Source organism: Octopus sinensis, linkage group LG9, assembly GCF_006345805.1.
Source record: "Octopus sinensis linkage group LG9, ASM634580v1, whole genome shotgun sequence".
NCBI classification, from domain to species: Eukaryota; Metazoa; Mollusca; class Cephalopoda; order Octopoda; family Octopodidae; genus Octopus; species Octopus sinensis.
In genome coordinates, this window is record NC_043005.1 from 7315525 (window position 1) to 7341075 (window position 25551).

The 25551-nt window shown below is 34.1% G+C and overlaps 1 protein-coding gene across 1 annotated transcript in view; it reads left to right on the forward strand.

Annotated features, from left to right (window-relative positions):
* LOC115215586 (transmembrane 9 superfamily member 1) overlaps positions 1-25551 on the forward strand; it is an 86057-nt gene extending 60506 nt beyond the window's left edge. Inside the window, exons 7-14 of the mRNA XM_029784796.2 lie at positions 3226-3297; positions 8108-8255; positions 10453-10578; positions 11994-12086; positions 13063-13173; positions 18622-18784; positions 23015-23206; positions 24408-25551. Coding sequence (XP_029640656.1) covers positions 3226-3297; positions 8108-8255; positions 10453-10578; positions 11994-12086; positions 13063-13173; positions 18622-18784; positions 23015-23206; positions 24408-24609 — 1107 coding nt within the window. The 3' untranslated portion in view covers positions 24610-25551. The remainder of the gene's footprint in view (positions 1-3225; positions 3298-8107; positions 8256-10452; positions 10579-11993; positions 12087-13062; positions 13174-18621; positions 18785-23014; positions 23207-24407) is intronic.

Here is a 25551-nt window from a genome sequence, read left to right on the forward strand (position 1 = left end):
TATATATATATTATATATATATATATTATGTAGATAGATAGATATAATATATTTATTGAGTTAGCAACAGGAAAGCTAAGTCTGAATGAAAGGTTTTCGGGGGATGTGTATAAAGCAGGTTAGAGCAAGTTCATAATTGCTTGCCCACAACAGCAAGTTGAAAATGCAGGTACATTTTTAGTAAACATTAACCTGAATCCTAATTCTTTCCATAGTTGGTTTTGAAAATATTGTAATGGAATTTAAGAATGGATGTCCATAAGAATATCGAGATTATGATAATGATTGTAGAATTGATTGAAATGTTGCTGGATAAATTAAAACCGGACAAAAACCTGTTCTAAGTCATTACACTGTATCAATTAGTACCAAGAATCTTCAGCCCTCTTTAACTTGTTGTAGAGGTTCTAATGTAGGAAATGGTCTACAAATTTCATATAATATACTGACTATTAAGCTTGCTGCAAAAAATTTATAGAATTGATTTGCTTTTGGTTAGTCTGACAATGGCAAATGAAGTGGCACCCAGAAGAATTTACTGCACATTGACAAACTACATGCATAGATCTATGTGTCTAATGTGACTCACAGAATATTGGCAGAATGAAAAGTTGCCTCTTCGTAAGTAAACAAATATCCTGGTGCTACAGCATATATTGTATAGTTACTATATTTCATACATTTGGCACTATCCAATGAGTAGAAATAAATAAATAGCACGATAGATGATTTAGCAGAAATAATGTAACACAGAACGGGTAGTAAAAGAAATAATACAATATATATATTTGCTGAAGTTTTCATTAAGCAGAGTGATGCAGTGAAAGCATGCTCGGCTTATAACCCAGAGGTCTGTAGATGAAACCTATGTTCTGTGAAGAAATGGATATTATTTTTGATATTTATACATTGCTACTGAGTTGCCTATAAATATACCAACCATATCCATGTACTATATTTGCTAATATGTAAGACACGCTTTTTTATTTTTAAATGTATTGAAAAATTGCCTTGTGTTTAATGTAGCTGTATTATAGATGAGAGACCGAGTGCTGTGAGCTGCACGAGCATATGTTTACTCATAACAATAAGTGTGACTAATAATGACCATATTGGAAACAATCCAAAATGTCACAGTACAAACTTATGAAAATTCACTTATGGTACATTGGCAGTTATGTGAAGAGGTCACATCAACTCCTTATACTTCCCCGGCATTCATAACCCACACCTGATATGTATCTTAAATTATTTAATGACTGAGTGTTACCTTTAAGAAACATTATTTAATTGTCTAAATGAAAATTCTCCTTGTAAAATGAAAAGAATATTAAACTTTCATCCACTTGTCAGCTATTTGCAATGAGTGGAAGACAACAAAATCATAGCAGTGGTGTGTCTTCCTGGTGGACAATCAGGGTAACACAAAATGTCATAGCCAAAAATACAAGTTTCACATCTAATATAGCAATTCTCTTGATCAAAATATAAATAACTATACAATTGGTTTGAAAAAAGATAAAGTTGAAATATAGTATTTGTATAATATTGTTTATGTGTGTTTTATTTATATTTTCATACCTTATTCTAGTGTGCTATGACTGTATTGTATTTGCAGGCAGAATCATACATCTACACATCTCCTACATGAACAATTCAAAATATCTTTCAATAAGCATATGATGAAACACTAAATCTTTTTTTTTCCGCAAAATATACTTGTAAAATAGGGGTGCATGTTATGCAAAAGTGCATCTTTTGTGCTGCCAAATCAGTATATATACATGCTGGAGAGGGTGCAAATTATATAATACAATAAGAATTTATATAGAGTGAAGGGTCTCCAACTGACCAGCGTACACCAAAACCCAAATAATGTAGTAGGCTGAGTGAGACGATGACAACAGGACTTTTCACTTAGTATGTGGGTTAATGTAATACTAAAAACAAAACTTATATTTATTGTTCTGTGAGATTATGTGATAAATTTTGATACATGAGAGACCTAATTAGTGCTGGAAGTAGAATCAGTTCTTTATAGAATTGCTGCATCAAAGAAATTTTATCTCTGCACAAAGGCTGGACTATAAGATATGTATCTCAACTATATGCGATGCTTTATGAGAAGCAGCAAAGACAGCAAGTGAAGTTTTTTGGAATATAAAAAAATCAAGTATGATTCATTGGATGTGCAACACAACATTGACAGATGTTAGTGAATATCAAGTGAAAACATAATTTATTGTAGATAATGGAAGTAAATATGTTACTATAACTTTATAATGTTTATGCAAGATATATACTTTTCTTTGTAACTATGAGTTCAAGTCCAATTATCTAGATGTTTCACTATTATGAAAATATGGATGAAGTATAGCTTATTTAGATTTGTTAAGACATACTGTAACAAAATAATGTGGATAGTTTATAATATAGATAAATTATATTAGCAGAACCCTTAATTAAATATAGTTCACGGTAATATAATTACATGGATATTTTTTGTTTTTCATCTTTGGATAAAATATCGAGTGTTGCAGGTGGTAAAATAAGCTTAAGAACAAGAAAAACTAAACAGAAATTGCACATATTAATGAATAGGTTGAAGTTCTCATAATCTTAGACTCCAGATTTGCTTAGACACTACTTACAATTGACGACAATGAAATCCACACTTGGTTGGAAAAAGGAGAGGAACCTTCTATTGAGAATAACTATAACAGCTAAATATAAAGCATTTTGGAGAAATCTTTATATGAGAATGAGAGAAGAAATTGATCTACAAATAGTTAAGCTAATTAGGAAAACATGTGAGAAACAAATAAGAGAAAGAAAAAGAAATGTGGGGATTAAAAACAAGGTGAAAAGAAAAAGAAAATAATTAGATAAAAAAAAAAAGCTACTTCTTTTTGTTATTTCTACCAAATTGACTTTCAATAATGCAAACAGCCTTTAGTCTCCTTGAATTTTGGGGGATTTAGTGGTGGATTAGCAACAGTAAAAACAAGAACTTCAATTGGTTATAACTATTCTAGAAAATATTTTAAAATATTACATCATCATCATCATCATCATATCTATGTACATACTTTCTTCTCATGATTACAAATTACAATTTGATACAAAGAAAATTATTTTAAATATTTTAAATGCATTTTTCTCCTTTTGAAATACTTTTGAATTTCATCTTTTTAAAACTTCCTTTTATTCATTAATATCTTCCAGATACACTGGCTCTCCATCATCAATTCAATGGTCTTAGTTTTTCTATTGATAAGCTTTGTTGTTATTATTTTGGTAAGTTAATGATCTCTTTCATATCATTTAAATAATCACATTTATTTACCAGTGCTTAACTTTGTTTCAATTAGAAACTTTGTATATCATTTTTTTTTTCTTTAAAATCCTTTACAATTCCAAGAAAAATGAATTTTTAGTTTGGAATTTTCATAACATCTTTCTCCAAAGGTCTTATAGTATTTACACCATTTTAAGGTCTTCAGATATTACTGGGTTTCTCATAACCTTTACATTCTAATTAAAAGAATGTCATTGATAATGGCAACAAATAAGATTGAGAAATACTGATAAATGATGCACTCAAACCATTTCTTTGTTCCATTTACAAATTGGTACTCATGACATATCACAGATGCATATATGCATGATACACATAGTGTCCTTAAATAAATATTGCCTTACTGGAAATTATGTTTTTTCAGATAGTTCTTTATAAGTTTTATAAAGGAGATAATATTATGTGTTCAGTATTGGGGCTGGTTCATCCTAAGGACAATTTGTGATTCATGTTATAAACTAAAGTGTATCATTTTCCTTATTGTTGAAAGTGTGCAAATGTTGGCATTTTCAATAACATTCTTCATTACTACTGCTAATTGTAGGATATTTATATGGGTTGACATTTAAGTTTTTGTTCAATTATCTTCATGTGCAGAATATTTTTTTTTAATATGTGAATTCTATAAAATATATTAAAAAATCCAATTTGCCATCCTAAAAGAAAGTTGACAAGATAATTTTCTATTGAACATAAAATGAGTAAAGAAATAATGCTAACTACATTAAAAAAATTTTTTTTTTTTTTAGCATAAGAAAAAGAACTTGAATGTTTGTTGTAAAACTTGATCACCTTTTCTAATCTCTGATGTACTCTTTCGACATTTTGAACAAATTAAACTTCCATATTCTAACATAAAATAAATGTACATGTTATATATGTTTGATATACTTCAAAATTGTACCTTAATTCTTTCAAGTATTTCTAAAAAAAAATATTAGTGCAATTGATTTTATATATATATATATGTGAGTGTATATATATATATATATATATATATATATATATATATATATATATATATAATACACACTATTCATTTTAATGGTGTATTTGTATCAACTATGATATTTTTTTCAGTATTCTAATGGATGGGGGAGCCCCTAGCATAAAACAATTCCAAATACTTTCTTCTAATGACATTAAGCTGCTCGATTTTGAGCAATAATATTTATTCAAATGAAATTTTACTTGCAAGAATTCATGTGAGTGTGGCAAAGTATAGGGATGTTTTTGGAATTTGTTTTATATATAATTTAACTGGATCTTTCTGTCAAAGATTATATCTTGCATGCTTTTAACTCTTTTATAAATATATAAATGTGTTTCAATTAGATTTTCATATATTTAAGATTTTTTTAAGGATTTAGTAGAATATCTTTAACTTTATATTTTTATATTATGATGAGATTTTGATTAAGATTTTGTTCTAAATGTGAGCACTTTAGTACAAATGATCTTAGTTGGGCTGTTATCAAAAGAATAAGTGATGTGTGTGATACCACCCATCACTCAACATGTTTACAACTAGAAAGGGTGATCCAGCAAAATTGATGCCTATTATAAGACGAGGAGTTATTTGAGACAGAATTTTACAGTCAGATGCTCTTCATGTTGCCAACCCTTACCACCATTATCAAGCAAGGTTGTTCTTTTATTTCATTTTTAAGGTCTTCAAAGGGATAGAGCAGCCAGTCATAATGTCAAAAGAAAAGCAACATCAGTTTTACACAAGCGGTGCCAAATATTGAATGTCAATAATCATACCACATACATATAGACTCAAGTGTGACTGTGTAATTAAGAAGTTTGCTTCCTAACCATATAGTTCTCGGTTCAATCCCACTCTATGGTACCTTGGATAGGTGCCTTCTATTATGGCCCTAGGATTACCAAAGCTGATATATAATACATATGAAGCCTGTCATATATAAGTATATATGTGTGTGTGTGTGTGTATCCTCTTGACATCATGTGGTAGTTGTAAATGAGTGTCACCATCATACAAGCAGTGTCTTTCATTTCTAATCTTCTGTGAAAATATGTCTGGCCATGAGGAAATATGATCTCACTTGTTTACAAGTGAGAGTTCATATTGCACTATTTTACATTTTGTCTGCAATTGAACATGCTACACAGTTTAACTTGCCTTAAGCTTTTGTTATTTTCAGCTAGGGACACAGACTATATGTTCTACATTCTTGCTTTCAGTCATTTATCCTCTTGAGTCTGACCTTACTTAGGTCATGGTGTGCAGTGAGAAAGTTTACTTGGCTCAGTGCATCCAGTGTGCCTTTCACCATTTGTTGTATTACTCAGTTGTTGTATTACTCAGTTGTTGTACTACTCAGTAATCACTCACAGCTCCTGTGCCAGGCACAGGCACAGTGCTTCTACATTTTTCCAAAGCATCTACTAAATTGTATACACTTACTAATAGAAATCTTCCTATTATACCACTGGCAGTGAATATTTTTTCCTCAGTTCCTTGCAAGGAAAATTGGTAGCTGCACCTGAGTTTTAGCAATTTGAATAATGATATCAGCAAAAAGCTGGCCAATGAAATTATATGTAAACATGTCATGGATTTTTGAGTGACAATGTCATCACAACTCTGTCCAATTAGATTTGTTCTGGTGCATATAAAAGTGACCAGATAAATAAAGAAAAAACAGAACTTGACAAGCAGGGATTTTGTTTGTCAGGAGTTTAGCAACATGAGCAGCAAAGTTTAATGGTCAGCAAATTCTTTCATTTGACAGTCTGTACTCCTATGACTATCAAAATGCTGTGTTGTAAAAAGAACAGTCTTCACTAACACTAGCACATTCACAACTTTCATATGCAAGCTCTTGTACCTCTCTGATGCACATTTTTCTCTCTAACATTACTTTGTTGTTTTCTTTTCTTGGAGTCGAAGTGTCCCATACAGGCTTTTAATAGTAAAATAGATGAATTGAAACCAAATGACTGTTCTCATTCATCCATCATATTCTTAAAGATTATATGAAAGGAGAACTGCTTGCCTGTATCTGAATGTTAAACAAAGTAGCAGATTGCCAATTTCCAGTTATTCATAATGAAATTATGTATTTTAATATGAAAATATGTATTATAATTACGATTATGGAGCTACTATTTGAGAGTATATGATTATAGAAAAGAGGTTGATTTCACCACAGTTTCTACTTTTTCTTGCCACTGAACCATGTTAGCTAATGATGCAACATTCTGTATATACCACATCCCACATTTTATACATACTCATGGGTTTCCATCTTGTTTAACCATTGTGTGATTGTAACACCAACATGTGGAGTCTGAGTAGCTATATGCTTTAAAGCCAAAATTTAAAATCTCTAATTGACCTAACATACATAGAAACAACACTTAGCATGACTATAAACATATCAGTTACTAGTTATTTAAACTTAATTGTTTCTTTCTCTTGTATTCATCAGTCTTGATGTCAGAACTCATAACAATTTTGGTTGGTAAAGTGTATTGACTTAAGCTGGATTAGTCAATACACTATACCATTTTCCTACTCTATTCCTGGTTAGTAAGAATACTGTTGGGCTTTGTTTAGGAACCATCATTAATTTTTAAATAACTTTAAATAATGATGTAACAAGAATCTTTATAATTTCTAAATTCTTTCTAAAAGATCAATTAAACACACACCCTCTCAGGAGAGTAGAGGGTATCTTTTCTAGCAGTTGGAATAGGGTTATATTACAATGGCAAGCTTAGATTGTGTGTCCTAAGAAATAATACACTTCTTATCTATTTTTGCATGTTGAATTCAACACATTTTCCAAGTTTCTCTCCCATCCAATGTTTTCTTGCTCCAGTATATGTCACTATCCATAATAACGCAAAACAAGAACGGTCAATTATCAAAACTGATTTGTCCTCCAAAAAGCTGATGCCAATAAATCAGCAAAACGGTCAATTACTGATTGTCTGTCAATTTAAGTGGTGCAATCTTAGGTTATGTATCACCCTAGGAGGCCTTTATTTCATTTGAGTTTAAGTATGTTGGAGACTGCAACTGAAAGGAATTTGATCAGAATTTCATACTTTCATGCAATAGTAGACACACTATCAACCTTTGTGTCAAAATTATGGCTGCCATAGCATTTGGAACTTAAATAATACATAATTGAACTGAATTTAGAATCACTGAGAGTACATAAGTAATCTTTATATATAAAAGTGAGGTTGTGTGTTGTCTGTCTCCTACGATTTAGATTCCTAACTACTGCCACATTTTGCGGTGCAGTTTAACCAAAACCGGGTATCATATAGTCGTGATTCATATCGAGCCCTTCTGGGTATTAGCGCGTGTTTACGATGAGTCTACGATTTAAAAAAAAATTTACCTTCAATTTTTCCCATTTTTAATGCATTTTTGGCATATATAAGGGAAGTAACTCTCTAAAAATGTATTATTAAATCTCAGAACGTAAAAAGCTACAGTAACCCTCCCCCTTTGTGGTTAACCATATTGAGATGGCTATTATACTTTTTACATCTCTAAAATTGCTTATATAGTTATTTCCCTTACAAACCCAAGCAACGCCGGGCGATACTGCTAGTTTTTCATAAAATGGAATTTAATTAGCACTTAAAGCAAATTTTATGAAGTAATATTTGTGTCATATGAATATTTATTGGTAATATTGATAAGAGAAGAAAAGTAACATTGAGCTAAATACATATGTTTAAATGTTTTTGCATCTTTAGACACGTGTCCTGAAGAGTGATTTTGCTCGGTATAACATAGATGAAGATGACAGTGAAGATTTGGACCAAGATGAGAATGGCTGGAAGATCATCCATACTGATGTCTTCAGATTCCCGGTGTGTAAGAGTCTCTTCTGTGCCATTTTGGGTAAGTAGATCTTCATTCTATTTACTTTAGTTGCTTTCTGAATTCAATACCAGGTGCATCTCATAGTGTATAATATATTTTTGTATTGTAAACCTATTAAAAAGTGGTTAGGATCTTAAACTGATTTTAGAAGATATTTGTATGTGTAATGATAATGTAAAATCAGGGCAATTTTAAATTATTGGCTCATATGCACAACACAGCATAATTTAGAAGAACTACCAATTTAAATATTAAAAAGCCTCACTGTGGATGTAATAATAATGTAAACTCATTCTTTCTCTGCTGTTGATGTGAATAAAATGGAGCGAGTCTCTCAGGAGACCATCTTACTGTTCTTTGACTTCTCCCCAGAAAAGATGCAGTTGGCTTTCTTCCCCAATGAGCAGCACAGGTCATAGCATTAGAGGTGATCTTTCGGTACAAGTACCACAACTGCCAATTATAAACCCACGTGGGTTTATTTACATTTCTGAAGCAAAAAGAGACACTTTTCCCCTAACCCTAACCCCACAAATATAAAAAAAAAAAAACTTTACGGAAAGTGACGATCTTCTTCTTCAAAAGGCGCAGGCGTGGCTGTGTGATAAGTAGCTAGCTAACCAACCACATGGTTCCGGGTTCAGTCCCACTGCGTGGCATCTTGGGCAAGTGTCTTCTGCTATAGCCCCGGGCCGACCAATGCCTTGTGAGTGGATTTGGTAGACGGAAACTGAAAGAAGCCTGTCGTATATATATATATGTATGTGTGTGTGTGTTTGTGTGTCTGTGTTTGTCCTCCCAACATCGCTTGACAACCAATGCTGGTGTGTTTACGTCCCCGTCACTTAGCGGTTCAGCAAAAGAGACCGATAGAATAAGTACTGGGCTTACAAAGAATAAGTCCCGGGGTCGATTTGCTCGACTAAAGGTGGTGCTCCAGCATGGCCGCAGTCAAATGACTGAAACAAGTAAAAGAGTAAACAGACTTGGCAGTTATGGTACTTGTACCGAAAGATCGCCACATTAGAAAGAGTATATTTGCGTTCTTGTATTTAAATCTATTTCACTTCTCATGATTTATGCTAGTTGTGCATAAAATTGATATTGTCTCATTAATGACAAACTCTGCCAATTCAGCTATACACTAATGTGCTATTCTAATTTATGACTGCTTTATACAATAGATGACACATTGCTGCTGATTGGGAAGGAGATTGAGGGTATCTTCTCTGGGGAGCAGTCAGTAAAGCACAAGAAGGTCTTTTTTTTTCCACTCATCAATAGTGTTTGCATTCATATTACACCCACAGTGAGACTTTCTACTATTAAAGTGTATATATTCATGCATGCATGCATGTATGCACAATGACACATATCTACATGTACAGAGTTGGAACTTTCATATACTAGAAGTTACTCCAGAATCACACATCACAAATAATCTTGGAGAATAATAAAGGGACCATACTCTGAGATGTGTCAGTTCATGCAGACACGGAGATGGAAGCAATTCATCCCCGTATTATTGTTAAAGGCTTTTGGTAAAAGCAATGTCCCCTAATTGATGTCTCTATTCAAACAGATGAATTTTACCCAAATATAAAATGTGTATCAGGAGATATTCAAAATGTGAGGATTGAAAACAGAACCAATCATCATCATCATCATCACCATCGTTTAGCGTCCGCTTTCCATGCTAGCATGGGTTGGACGGTTTAACTGGGGTCTGGAAAGCCAGAAGGCTGCACCAGGCCCAGTTTGATCTGGCAATGTTTCTATGGCTGGATGCCCTTCCTAACGCCAACCACTCCATGAGTGTAGTGGGTGCTTTTTACGTGCCACCGGCACAGGTGCCAGACTAGTCTGGCAAACGGCCACGATCTAATGGTGCTTTTTATGTGCCACTGGCACAGGGGCCAGGCGAGGCTGGCAATGGCCACGAACGGATGGTGCTTTATACGTGCCACCGGCACAAGGCCAAATCTTCACCATAAAAAGTACTTGGTGAATAAAAAAAAATGATGCAGGCAAATATGCAATCAAACTCCCAAAATATAGAAACTACTGCTACAATTGCACACACATATTGCAAAGGATATTCTCAATGCAATAAAACTGAAACAAAATACCATGTGCACGATTGTATTTTTACTGCTTTTTCCCTCATTAGCATTTGTGTATAAAACAAAATATATTTTTTCTATTCTAAACTTAGGTGTTGGAAGTCAGTTTCTTGCTTTAGCTACAGGAATTTTGTTGATGGCATTATTCGGTATGTTCAATGTACATCGCCATGGTTCCATTAACTCTGCTGCAATTGTTCTATATGCACTTACTTCAGGTAAGCACACTTACATTTCTTCTGCATCTATTATTGAAAAATAAAAAATTTAAATTACAAATTTTAAAATAGCATTCAAAAATTTAGTTCAGTAAGCAATCCTACTTGCAACATTCTGTTTTAATGTTTAGTCTTTTTTTGTTGTCAACTTCAGTGTTGGGTAATTGTCACCAAGTTTTCAAAAGATTTATGCAATGTAATTTATTGAAAAAAAATAATAGGTGTAGGAGTGACTGTGTGGTAAGTAGCTTGCTTACAAACCACATGGTTCTGGGTTCAGTCCCACTGCGTGGCACCTTGGGCAAGTGTCTTCAACTGTAGCCTCGGGCCGACCAAAGCCTTGTGAGTGGATTTGGTAGACGAAAACTGAAAGAAGCCCGTCGTATATATGTATGTGTGTGTGTGTGTGTGTGTGTGTGTGTGTGTCTCTGTGTTTGTCCCTCCAACATCACTTGACAACTGGTGTGTTTACATCCCCGTAACTTAGTGGTTCGGCCAAAGAGACTAATAGAATAAGTACTAGGCTTACAAAGAATAAGTCCTGGGGTCGATTTACTCGACTAAAGGCAGTGCTGCAGCATGGCCACAGTCAAATGACTGAAACAAGTAAAAGAGTAAAAAGACAGATTAAGCTGAATCACAAACTTTTTATGTATTTTACAGGGTTCAAACAATAGTTGAAATTTTAAAAGTTTTGTTTCAAGGATTCTGTTACATCTACATTTTCAGGTTTACTATGGTGACTGCTGCATTTGGATTTTCTAAGGAAGCTAGTTTTGAAAAACTTATTTTAAATAAAATGAATGATGATCAGATTAAACTTTTGAGTTTTAGATGACAGTTACCAGTATTTGTAGTAAAAAAATATATATATAGTCATTATCTGCTTCAAAGTAAAACTATTAACTCTTTCAATCAGCTATATCTGGCTCAAATATCCTACCTGTTTTATGTTTAACCCTTTAGCATTCAAATTATTCTGTCAAATGTAAAGCTTATTTATTCACACCATGTAAAATTAATCCTGCATCATTTCATGGCTTTGAGATTTCAATGATGTGATTGCTTATTTTTAAAAATGACACAATAAGGTAGCTATGAATGACCATATCTGACTAGTTTGAACATAAAACAGGTAGAATATTTTGGCCGGATATGGCCGTTTTAAACACTAAAGGGTTAAAGCAGCCAGATCTGACTTCTCACACCTATCCTACAATGTCATTCTAAAAATAAACAATTACATTATCAAAATTTTGAAGCTATGGAGTAAACCATGATTAATTCAAAACAATGCGAATCAGTCAGCATTACATTTGACAGAACAATCTGACTGCTAAATGGTTAAAAATGTAAGTACAGTCAGCACTATTTCATTTACAATGAAAACAGATAACATTTTGATTTCCTTTCAGGTGTGTCTGGATACATTGCTGCAAACTATTACCGAAAGATGGGTGGTGACAACTGGGTATGGAATATCAATCTCACTTCAGCTTTGTTCGCATGTAAGTACATTACTCTGAAAAGAACTTTAGAAATTTATTTATCTTTACTATACCAATTTGTTGTGACTAAGCCATATTTCTCTTTGTGTCAAAGTTACCTAAATATGGTTCATAAAGAATTGACCTAAAATTAATGTGACCTACTTATATCACCAACAGAATATCAGTGCAATCATATTTTTCTCGCTTTCTCAGATCATCTAAGTCAAAGAATACAAAACTTACTTCAGAAATATTTAAAGAGATGTTCTCATTTTGTAAAAAGTAAAAATGTTTGAACAAGCAAACTATAATCAGAAAAAACAAACTATATGGTTTTCATACAAAAGACTGATCTGTACTAAGAACAGAAATATAATCACTACTTTTTTATTCTTTTATAATCTTCTTTTTTCTTTATTATATTTTTGTTCTTTTTATAAAGGAATTGGGTTTATAAAATTTCGTCTTCACAGTATCATCCTAGTGCCTGTTGTTATGATTTCTGAGAAAGAAAATAGAAAATATAAAATTAGCCCTAGTGAGACTTGAATTCAGTGAGCCAGAACTTAATTCTGTAAAACTTACTATAAATCAGAAATCGCATGAAAACTAGCCTATGATAAATGTTTTGATAAAGTTAAAACATTTATATAGGTTGAACTGCCAAAATATTTACAGTAAAAGAAAAATTATTAACTGATAACCAATATTAATTTTTACCTTCAGTAGAGATGGGAGGCCACTCTGGATGCAAATTTACTCCTTGATATGGTCATCATCAAAACACATTCTCTTTATAAATTTCTGAAAGATCAGCAATGAATTACTATCTCTACTAATTATAAACTTATTCTTAAGAAAATTATTAATTAATAGATTTTTCATGGCTAAAGTCCTATCTTAGGAATAATTGAAATTGGTATCTTAGGAATATATTTCTTCCTGATTAATTTTTTAATGTTATATATATTTTTTCTATTCATTTCAATTCTAGTGCCATTTTTCATTGTGTGGGCCCTTATAAACTCTGTTGCATGGGGCTATGGAACCACTCAAGCTTTACCTTGGACTACAGTTGTCATGTTGATATGCTTATGGATGTTTGGTAATATATTTTTGTCATTCCAGATTTTTCATTTAGAATAAAATCAAACAAATAATTAATTTATGTTCTCAAACGATTGTATTTTATACATATTGTTTGTGCTGTAGTTTATATGTGTCTTGACGAATAACTTTGATGAATTTGTAATTATAGTCAACTGAAAGCATTCTGTTTTAACAGTTTAATACTTTATTTAAAGATAAAATTCACTATATATTTGATTTTATTTCCCTATCCATCTAATATGCAAATATTAGTTCTAGTACCATTTAGAATCTTTCGGAATTCTTAAACTGACTACTCTACTAATTACAGAATCTAAAAATTCTTTTTTCTATTTTTGTTTCAGTAATTTTTTCTCATATCATTATTGTTATTATCATCACCATCATAACAAACCTATATTCAGGCTGACATGGGTTGGGAGGGTTTATCAGTTCCTCCTTGGGATATGATATCCTCTTATCAAACCTCACTACTTCCTTATATGTCTTCGAATGTTATGAGCCCTATCAGCTATCAATATACGACAGTTTTTAAACTGGTACTTATCATCTATTGCACGTCTATACTATTGCAGTTATCGCTCTTGCACATACCAATTCTTACCTTTACCTCTCATAATTCCTCTCTACCTTTTATACAGCAGAATATTGAATCTTCAACAAATAAATTCATTTCTTTCCAGCTTGTGTAGATTTTCCAAATTAAATCCTCAATTCTCACCACTATGCAGCATGATACTTATTTTGCATGCTTTGTATTACCGACTTTTATCACCAAGGGAGAAACCATTTGTTGCTAGCAGAGGTAATAGCTCCCTAAACTAACTCTACCCACCCTTTCCTTATTCTAGCTACTGTGCCCCCTATCCATAGCACACATAAGGTAACCCAGCAATCATAAACTTTCTACATCTGGAATGCCATCTAAGCATTTTATGGGCTCTCACACATCTAAAGTCACAGTTCTTTATCAAAAGATCCTATTCATCATCATCGTCATTTAATGTCCACTTTCCATGCTGGCATGGGTTGGATGGTTTGACTGAGGGCTGGCAAGCCAGAAGGCTGCACCAGGCTCCAATCTGAACTGGCAAGGTTTCTACAGTTTGATGCCCTTCCTAATGTCAACCACTTCGAGAGTGTAGTGGATACTTTTTACATGCCACAGGCACAGGAGCCAGTCAGGTGGCACTGGCAACAAAAAATGGTGTTTTTAACATACCACTGGCACAGGTGGTACTGTCATCGGCCATGACAACGATTTCACTTGCCTCAACAAGTCTTTGCAAGTGCAGTTTATTGCCCCATGATTGAAGGGTGCTTTTAAATGGGCTGGTTATGCTGCACTAGCATAGGCCACGGTTACAGTCTCACTTGACTTGCCAGGTCTTCTCAAGCACAGCATATCTCCAAAGGTCTTGGTCACTTGTCATTGCCTGAGTGAGGCCCAATGTTCGAAGGTCATGCTTCACCATCTCATCCTAGGTCTTCGTGGGCCTACCTCTTCTGCAGGTTCCCTCTACTGCTAGGATGTGACACTTTTTTATACAGCTGTCCTCATCCATTTGCAACACATGACCATACCAGCACAGTCATCTCTCTTGCACACCACATCTGATGCTTCTTAAGTCCAACTTTTCTCTCAGGGTGCTTACACTCTGTCATGTATGCACACTGACATTACACATCCAGCAGAGCATACTGGCTTCATTCCTTGCAAGCTTATGCATGTCCTCGGCAGTCACAGCTCATGTTTCACTGCCATGTAGCATGGCTGTTCGCACACATGGTTATACAGTCAACCTTTTACTCTGAGTGAGAAGCCCTTTGTCACCAGCAGAGGTAGGAACTCTCTGAACTTTGCCCAGGCTGTTCTTATTCTAGCAGCTACACTTTCAGAGCATCCACTCCTGCTACTGACTTGGTCACCTAGGTAACAGAAGCTATCAACTACTTGTAGTTTTTCCCCCTGGAATGTGACGGAAGCTGTTTTCTGCACATTTTCAGTGTTTATTGTTCCTGAGCATTTGCCACACACAAAAACTATGTTCCAGTCAGCTTTCCTTTGATATTGCTGCACCTCATATGTGTCCATAGCTTATACTGGGTAGATCTTATAGAGTTTCTACCTACGCCTTTTCTACAGATTGAGCAGGGCCATCAACTTGAAGGGATTTGTGGTTTGTCTGCCTTCCTACTTATTAAGACTTGGTTTTTGCTAGGTTGACTCTAAGGACTTTTGATTCTAGACCTTTTTCCACACCTGAAACTTCTCTAGTTCTGATAGTGACTCAGCTATTAGAGCAAGGTCATCAGCATAGAGAAGCTCCCAGGGCAACCTGTCTTGAATTCCCCTGTTATTGCCTGGAGGACTATGATGAATAAGAAGGGGAAAAAAATTTTTTAAGTAACCTAAAGTAATCTTCCTTGTAGATCACACACCAAAGTAGTACCTTATCAAAACTAATATGCAGTCAAAGTTGAAAATTAAGTTTATGTAACATAATGAAAGTTAACAGACTGCAAAGACAATGATCCTTAGTCCAGAAAAATATAAATATGCCTTTCCTCTTATTGTCATTTTAAGACTTACTTCTATTTTCAGTACGTCACAATTTCTATCTCTCTTTTTTATTCATAATAATTTTTGAGAATAAATCCATTTAATTTCTTACATAGAACATGCATGACATTCATATTTATGCTTAATGAAAATCATCCATTATGCTACTGAAGAACCTAAATCTAGATTTGTTATAGCATATATATTGTATCTGATTTTTTGGATTTTATACCATTGAGGCTAAAATTGCTTCTGAATGCTCTGCAGGTTGCAAGATTGTCATTTCTTGGACACCTCATATTAGCCAAGAGCCAGAATTTCCCTTTGAGATTCAAAGGAATCAGTTTTCCATTTGCCATTGTACAGTCAAAGATGAATATTAAAGTTGTGGTTTTAAAAGACAAGAAGTAGGTGATATATAGTGAAATATTGCAGTAATATGAACAATTATTTTGCTACCTTGCCGAGAGGGATAGTTTCCCTGATAAAGGGACAGATGCATCTGGTTCTCCTGGCTGGACTTTGGGTGTTTTACAGTGAAGAGGATTCAGTAAGTAACTATAATGTAGTTAATGCCACTATGTGAAACATGATAACCATAAGCTGTATAAACCAAAGATTGCTGGCTCTTCTCCCACTGCCTGTCACACGCTCCCTAAGCAACTCAAACCCACATTTACAATAACAGCCATGACTCAATCTATTACAATTAGCAGCCAAATCACACCATCTTACATTGGGAAAGGAACACTGAACAAAGTTGCTATATATGTCATCATAATCCTCATCATCATTTAGCATCTGTCTTCTATGCTGGTATAACTGCAAACGGGTAAGCCAAGGAACTGCACCAGGTTTCAATCTGAGTACAACAGGGGTCACCACCGCCTCCTGCTAGAGCCTCGTGGAGCTTTTAGGTGTTTTCGCTCAATAAACACACACAACGCCCTGTCTGGGAATCGAAACCGCGATCCTCCGGCTGCCCTAACCACTGGGCCATTGTGCCTCCACATATATACCTTAAGCATAACTGTTATTATAATGGTTATGTACATGAAGGATAAAATAAATATATAATGTTTTAGTAACTGTTCTAGCAAAATTCTTTCCTTTTTATAGTCATACTTGGTTTTAATTTCATTACATTTCTTTCCAGTTCTTTCAACATTTTTTTTTTTTCTGGTAGAGTTAGTTTGAACTTGAAGTTAAGCAAAACTTAGAAAGGGAAACTAAAAAGATAAAAATTACAGTAGGTTAAAATTGATGGATAGAATAGAGCCGGAAAGGTTATGAGAAAGAATGAAAATGGGAAAGTGGCAAAAGAAATAACATTGAACACATATGAAAAATGTTATGTAAAATAAAGATGGAAGAAGGATTTCTAGCAAGGCTGAAACTCTGTAATTTCAGGTAGAGACAAATTTAACTTAGACATGAAAAATAAAACTGACAAAATTTTATTAGTGAAGCTCATGAATGCCTTTAAAAAAAAATTATTTCTCTACTTTAAATTTCTAGACTACATGAACAAACTTATTCTGAATGTAAAGGGAGGTAACATTGTATCCATTCATATTTGTATTTCTGCTCTTTATTTTTACCTAATATAGTTTTGACAAAAGAAAGGCAAAGAAAAAAAAAGCAGAATAAAAGGAAAGGGGGAGGGAAAAAAGAGAGAAGAAAGAGAAAAAAGTCATCAATGCAGCACCAATGCTTCGATTGGTCACACACTACAAGGTTCAACGGAACCTACTGAAGCAAGCCAGCACACTCACAGCATTACCATGAGCGATGGCAAAGCTAAGGTGTTTGAAAAGCCAAATGCCCTCGTGGACATCACCTGACACTGCAGTGAGGCAAGCTAAGGCATCCATGAGCTTCACAGACAAAATATTTGTGTTAAGTTTTAAAATAACTTCATTTTATTATTTTTAACTACACAAAAAACACCAGCTTGGCCGTTGTCAGTACTGCCAGACTGGCCCCCCGTGCAGGTGGCACGTAAAAAGCAACCACTACACTCACGGAGTGGTTGGCGTTAGGAAGGGCATCCAGCTGTAGAAACTCTGCCAAATCAGATTGGAGCCTGGCGCAGCCATCTGATTCGCCAGTCCTCAATCAAATCGTCCAACCCATGCTAGCATGGAAAGCGGACGTTAAACGATGATGATGATGATATTAAATAAGATCAGTTGAGAACTATGAGGTATATAGGTTCTGGTTCAGGAAGTAAATCTCATCAATCCATTGAAATAAATAGATTTAGAATTAAATATTGTACCCACCACATAGAAATCTTTATATATAAAAGTGCGGTTGTGTTCTGTCTGTCTCCTACGATTTAGATTCCTAACTACTCCCACATTTTGCGGTGCAGTTTAACCAAAACCGGGTATCTTATAGTAGTGATTCATATCGAGCCCTTCTGGGTATTAGCGTGAGTCTACGATTTTAAAAAAAATTTACCATCATTTTTTTCCATTTTAATGCATTTTTTCGCTATTATATAAGGGAAGTAACTCTCTAAAGATGTCTACGATGAGTCAACGATTTAAAAAAAAATTTACCATAATTTTTTTCTATTTTTAATGCATTTTTTGCTATTTTTTGGCTATAACTCTCTAAAAATGCTTATATAGTTATTTCCCTTACAAACCCGAGCAACGCCGGGTGATACTGCTAGTATATTATAAAGTACTCTAAAAGTAGATTTTGAAGCATGTATTTTGTATTTATTACCAGTAATTCATCATTTTATATGAAGTGAAGTAGTATTGATATTACTTGCCATTGAAGTGATATTGAGTGATACATATCACTTGAAAAAATGTTTATATATTTTTATCTTATTTAAACTACTAATTGCATTTTTATTTTCAGTGGGATACCCTTTAACTGTTGTTGGTGGCATTTTTGGTAAAAATTGGGCAAATGGTTTTGATGCTCCTTGTCGAACAAAAAATATTGCTCGTGAAATTCCCTCTGCTCCATGGTATAGGTCTGCGTTTGCTCATTGCCTTGTAGGAGGATTTTTACCATTCAGGTAATATTTTTAGATATATTTTACTTCAATGAATCTGCAAAATCCATAGGCACCACTCCTTTCTCTTTTTGACTAAACCATTGAAAGAATTCAGAACCAACATATATATATATACATTATATATATATATATATTCAGAACCAACATATATATATATATACTCTTTTACTTGTTTCAGCATTTGACTGTGGCCATGCTGGAGCACCGCCTTTAATCGAGCAACTCGATCCCGGAACTTATTCTTTTGTAAGCCCAGTACTTATTCTATCGGTTTCCTTCGCCGAACCGCCAAGTAACGGGGACATAAACACACCAGCATCGGTTGTCAAGCAATGCTAGGGGGACAAACACAGAAACACAAACACACACACGCATACATATATATATATATATATATATATATATACGACGGGCTTCTTTCAGTCTCCGTCTACCAAATCCACTCACAAGGCTTTGGTCGGCTCGAGGCTATAGTAGAAGACACTTGCCCAAGGTGCCACGCAGTGGGACTGAACCCGGAACCATGTGGTTGGTAGACTAGCTACTTACCACACAGCCACTCCTGCGCCTATATATATATATAATACATAAAGAACAGGACATCGCCAATGAATGAAAAATAGGTAAACACATAATGAGAGACAGGTATGGAACCTCATGTTCACAGCTCAGTAATGGGTTTCAAAATATTGTGACTTATATTTGTGGTGGATAAAACATTACTGTATAATTCACAAAAGTTCCCAAACAACTTTTCTGACTGTTTTATGAAGACACATAAATACCAAAGAGTTTTTATTTGTTATTTATCATAAATAAAGTCACACACACACATCAGCAGCAGCAGCTGCCCAAAAATGCCTTCAAGGTGCTACCTCCAATGCAATATAATTTTGTCACTAAAATGATACACAATGCCATCCCCCCCCCCAAAGACTATCTTGGGGATAAATATGGATAGTCCCCTTGTCATTGTATGCATCTTCATCATTGTTCGACCGTGGTCGAGACAATGGAATTTACCATGCTACGCCAGACTTCACGGTCCATCATGGCATTACGGAGGTCCTGTTGCTGGATGCCTGTATCCCTGGAGATTACATCAGGGTAGGAGAGTGTGCACCCTCTGGTATTGCGAGTAGATGGCTTCCAGAGGAGAAGAGTAGAAATTACCTCTTTTTCAGCTCTACAACAATGTCCAGCAAACTGGACTCTCTTACCTTTCACAAGAGATGACACAGGTGGTAGTTTCCCATATATTTGCATTTTGGTTGGATGGCGCTTCCATGAGAGATTTTGAGCTCTCATAAGGAGGCGAGTGTAGGTTCCATCCAACTGCCTCTCAAGCATACATAAAGGAATATTAATGGAACATTCCTGTCAAAACTTCTACCAAATACAACTACAGTAGGTTGTATAGAATTTTGGGGGATAGACAAGATAAAGTTTGTGCCATCCTCGAGATCAGGTGCCCTGCTGATGTTAATGTCTCTTTGAAAATCTAAGAGATAGAGGATAACTATGGACAACTGCTTCAAACCTTTCAGATAATAAATTCACATTTATACCAGTAATAATTCATGCATTTGGTTTTCTGAGTGATTGTCTAAATGACTTTCTGGAGACCTAGGATTTTCAGAAAAAGAATTCAACCAGCAGGAGTAGCTCTGTGGTAAGTAGCTTGTTTACCAACCACATGGTTCCGGGGTTCAGTCCCACTGCATGGCACCTTAGGCAAGTGTCTTCTACTATAGCCTCGAGCCGACCAAAGCCTTGTGAGTGGATTTGGTAGACGGAAACTGAAAGAAGCCCGTCGTATATATGTATGTATGTATATATATATATATATATATATATATAATATATATATATATATTATATATATATATGTGTGTGTGTGTGTGTGTGTCTGTGTTTGTCCCCCTAGCATTGCTTGACAACCTATGCTCAAGTGTTTACATCCCCGTCACTTAGCGGTTCGGCCAAAGAGACCGATAGAATAAGTACTGGGCTTACAAAGAATAAGTCCCGGGATCGATTTGCTCAACTAAAGGTGGTGCTCCAGCATGGCCGCAGTCAAATGACTGAAACAAGTAAAAGAGTAAAAGAGTAAAAGAATTCAACCAGCTGACATGCACATTACAAAAACAATCTGTCATCAATAGAATAGTAAAAGTGTAACATTGTTTGTTATCTACATTTCAATGATGGAGCTTTGTGTCTTTGTTAGAACCCAGTTCCTTCCTTTCAGAAACATTTCAAATAGTTAAAAACAGAAGAGTGCTCATGCATACAGTTTGTATGAGGACTCTGTATGAAGAAATGTATGTTAACATAATGCTGTTGGCAAAACATTGATTTTAATTTTATAAATGCATTTTTCCTGCCACTCCTATTCATATTGAATTCCACTCCAATTTCTACCCGTTTTTATGTTTAAATTTCAAGTACTAAAACCAGTGCTTGTGTAATCCAAGATTATTTTCAGTTTCCAGTAATGTTAGTTACATTTATAGTAAGTTGTTGCATGATGCAGTTTGGTGTATGGAGTAACCAACGGCACAAAGTGGTAAATATAGAATGAATTAAAGCAAATATGAAAATGTGTGTGTGTGTATATATATATATATATATATATATATATATATATATATACATACAAGCAAAACGCCCCCCCCCACCGTCCAATGGATGCTGCTGAGTTGTCAAACATTTAAACCAAATTTTCTCAAAACAACTTGTCCGACCATCCCATAGTCCTCTCCTTGAGAAACACTGATTTAACCTAAATTTGAGACACCAGCAAAAGACAGATTTCGACTGATGTACTTGCGCATACAAATGCACGTTCCCACGGCTTTGGCGATCGCATTCTCACCTGGAATCGATTTTTGTAATTTTTTCAAGACTTATACACACCCTGATACTGTTGGTATCTACATATCAAATTTGAGTGCAATTGGATGGAGGTTGGCCAAGATCCTAGAAGACATACACACACACAGAATGGATTTTATATAATAGATATTTTTTTAAATGGGTACAGATTTTATTGCTGACTAGTATAATTTCTGCACTTGATATTCACATCAACCAAGCAAAGGAATAAATATATTGATAGCTTCTATTGCAATGCCTTCTAAACACAATGCAAGCCTCCATTTTATGAAAATAAACCTCCTTTTATGGAAATATGTACTCGATGGCATTAGTAAAACTTAAAAACCAAACCCTGGTGGTAATTATTAGCAATTCTTAAATAGTAAGGCAGATAGTTTCATGAAATTTATGTATCAACCAAAAAGATTTTACATATAAGCACAGGAGTGGCTGTGTGGTAAGTAGCTTGCTAACCAACCACATGGTTCCGGGTTCAGTCCCACTGCGTGGCATCTTGGGCAAGTGTCTTTTGCTATAGCCCCGGGTCGACCAATGCCTTGTGAGTGGATTTGGTAGACGGAAACTGAAAGAAGCCCGTCGTATATATGTATGTGCGTGTATGTTTGTGTGTCTGTGTTTGCCCCCCTAGCATTGCTTGACAACTGATGCTGGTATGTTTACGTCCCCGTCACTTAGCGGTTCGGCAAAAGAGACCGATAGAATAAGTACTGGGCTTACAAAGAATAAGTCCCGGGGTCGATTTGCTCGACTAAAGGCGGTGCTCCAGCATGGCAGCAGTCAAATGACTGAAACAAGTAAAAGAGTATAAAAGAGTAAAGAGTATATAGATCAAAGTTACATTTAATCAAAGCCGGCTTGAACCGATTGTTTATGCCAATGCATCTGATAACTCTGAAAGATTATCCAAGTGTCTCCTTTGCCTGCTAAGATCAGATTTTCTTCCTAAGCTTATTCAATTCTTAATTCCTTCAAGTTACCAATTATTACCACTATTCTTTTGTTTACTGTCACTAATTAGAGGGAAATATCAATTGAGATTGTTTTGCATATATCATTCAGCTTGTGACTCCTTATTTATCAAAATTCATGCCATTGACCTACTTGAGTTATTTCCCCTTATTCATTTTACTTTCCATTGTATAACTGCTCTTACCTATTCTGTGTCATCAGGACAATATACATCAAAGTATAGTGTAAGTAAATTTGAGTAATATGTAAATACTGTTTAAACACAAAACAATTACATGTATGTCTATATAAAAATTTATTGTATTATAGTTATTATAAATGTATCATTTATGAACAAAAGGAATTATGTTTTCTTTGCAGTGCTATTTCTGTTGAGTTGTATTATATATTTGCCACACTTTGGGGACGTGAACAATACACACTCTACGGTATCTTATTTGTTGTTTATGGAATTTTGCTCAGCGTGACAGCTTGCATCTCTGTAGCTCTTACCTACTTCCAATTATCTGCTGAAGACTACAGATGGTGGTGGAGATCAATTTTTAGTGCAGGGTAAGTTTTACTTCATGCTTGAAACACCTCTTTGAAGGTTTATAAATTGATTTGTATTTCAATTTTTGGGAAGTGAACTCAAAAAAAATTGCTTAGGATTTTCAAATAGTCTGATCTGGAACTGTCAACATTTTCATTTAACATTCTGTATTAGAAGCCAACAAAGATCTACATGGTAGCTTGATTTGCTAGAAATACTAACCATACTGTCTCAAAAAGAAAGTCAATATAGTCCTCAATATACAAAATAGTCACATTTGAAATTCCTTTTATTATAGATCTGTTGAATCAAGGCTGACATAGAGCTAGACAATTAGAGAAAAGGTTTTATTCATGTTTATTTAAACTGTATCAGCATTTAAAACAATCTGACAATGATGATAAGTTATTACTTAAGCTTACATTATAAAATACCATTTGAAATCTTAAAAATCCTCAAATTTTCAGAACAAAGGTCGCATTTCTGTCAACAGTAATTACATTGAGAATTAGACAAGGAGTGATTAACAACCAATAACATATACATACCAAGTCTCTTTTAACAAATTAACTTCAAATGGGAACGATATTTTTAAGTTTTAAATATGTACATGGCAAAATAGCTGATAAATCAATTTCTTCTATTGACCTAAACTATGCCAGGAATCAGGTCTACCATAAATTGGATAAGATATGGTAAATATACCCCTACCATGCCATACACAAAACAACCCTGAAATTAAGTGTTTATTTGATTTCTTTGACATAGTTCTGCTTGAGAATTGCTGTGTTTGGCTACTTAACCCTTTAGCATTTAAACCAGCCGTATCCGGCCAAAAGTATTCTGCCTGTTTTATGCTCAAACTGGCCAGATCTGGTCTCTCACACCAACCCTACAATATTGTTTTAAAAATTAACAGTTACCTCATCAAAATCTCATAGCTACCAGATAATGCATGATTAGTTCAAAACAATGTGGATGAAGAAGCATTAATTTTGGCAGAATAATGCAAACACTAAAGGGTTAATTACCAAAATATAAGCATTAATGAAAGTTCTCTAAATTGTTTCCAGTTATTATGAATCTAGTCCTACCAATTATTAGCTACTATTCTAACACTAATTATTTCATGTAAAGAGTAGACGCTATCAGCTAGTATATTTTATATTATCTACAACATGTATATTTCTCTTAATGAATAATGAATTGTTTTCTTTTCAGGTCCACAGGATGCTTCGTATTTCTTTATGCACTTTTCTACTACTTCAAAAGATCAAATATGTCGGGACTTCTCCAAACACTGGAATTCTTCGGTTACACTACTCTGTCATGTTATGTCTTTTTCCTAATGCTTGGAACTGTCTCATTTTTTGCATCTCTGAAGTTTGTACGTTACATTTATGTCAACTTAAAAATGGACTAATTCAGTTTCATTTAATCTTGTTTTTATTTATCATTATCAATTTTAATGATTTTTTTTTTTTCCATATATCTTGGGAAACAGTAAAAAGTTAACACTATTATAAGGGGTCTTTTTTTTAATTTCAATTGCAGTTATTATTTTTACTCTTGAAGTAGAAAAATATCCATATTTAATATTTTTCAAAAGAATTTTCAATAATTGTAAATGATCGTGGCAAAATATTTTTTAAAAATATGTATAAATAATATTTGGTTATGAAAGAGCAGCATTTTAGTATGTAATAGCATGCATATTCAAGACCCAAGAAGATCATTTCATTCAAAATCATCTTTTATTAGAACTTAAGCATTGACTGTTTTTGTTGTTTGTTTTTTTTGTTTTTTGTTTGTTTGTTTTTTCTGGTGCACTCAGAAGATTAAGTGCTGAGAAAGGTACTTTTTTATGGGGTTTTATAAAATTCACAGTTGTAGAAGGTTGATGAGAGATTTGATCTGAGAACCTGCTGAAATGGAAACAATTACTTTGTAACAAAGAATCAACGATTCTTTAAAACATACATATACATTTATATTCACTTTGTTTTTGTATATAATAGTATTATATATAATATGATTGTATATTATTATAATATATATTATTAGCCATCAAATTCTTTCATTGTACTGTGTACAGCCTGGTCACTGATTACTCAATTAAGGGCCAATGTCAGTGAGTAGGTATAGCAAAATACTTCCATACTTAACTATATATAATATTACAAAATGCAATAAAAATGAATGTATTGATGTATGTATGCTTTACTTACTTTCATTGCTGAAGTTTCACCATTTCACAGCACATCAAGACATTACCTTACAAACCATGAAACGGTGGCGCTTGAGAAGTGATACTGTTATGTTCAGCTGTTAATAAACATACATTACATTGTACTCTGCAAACAAA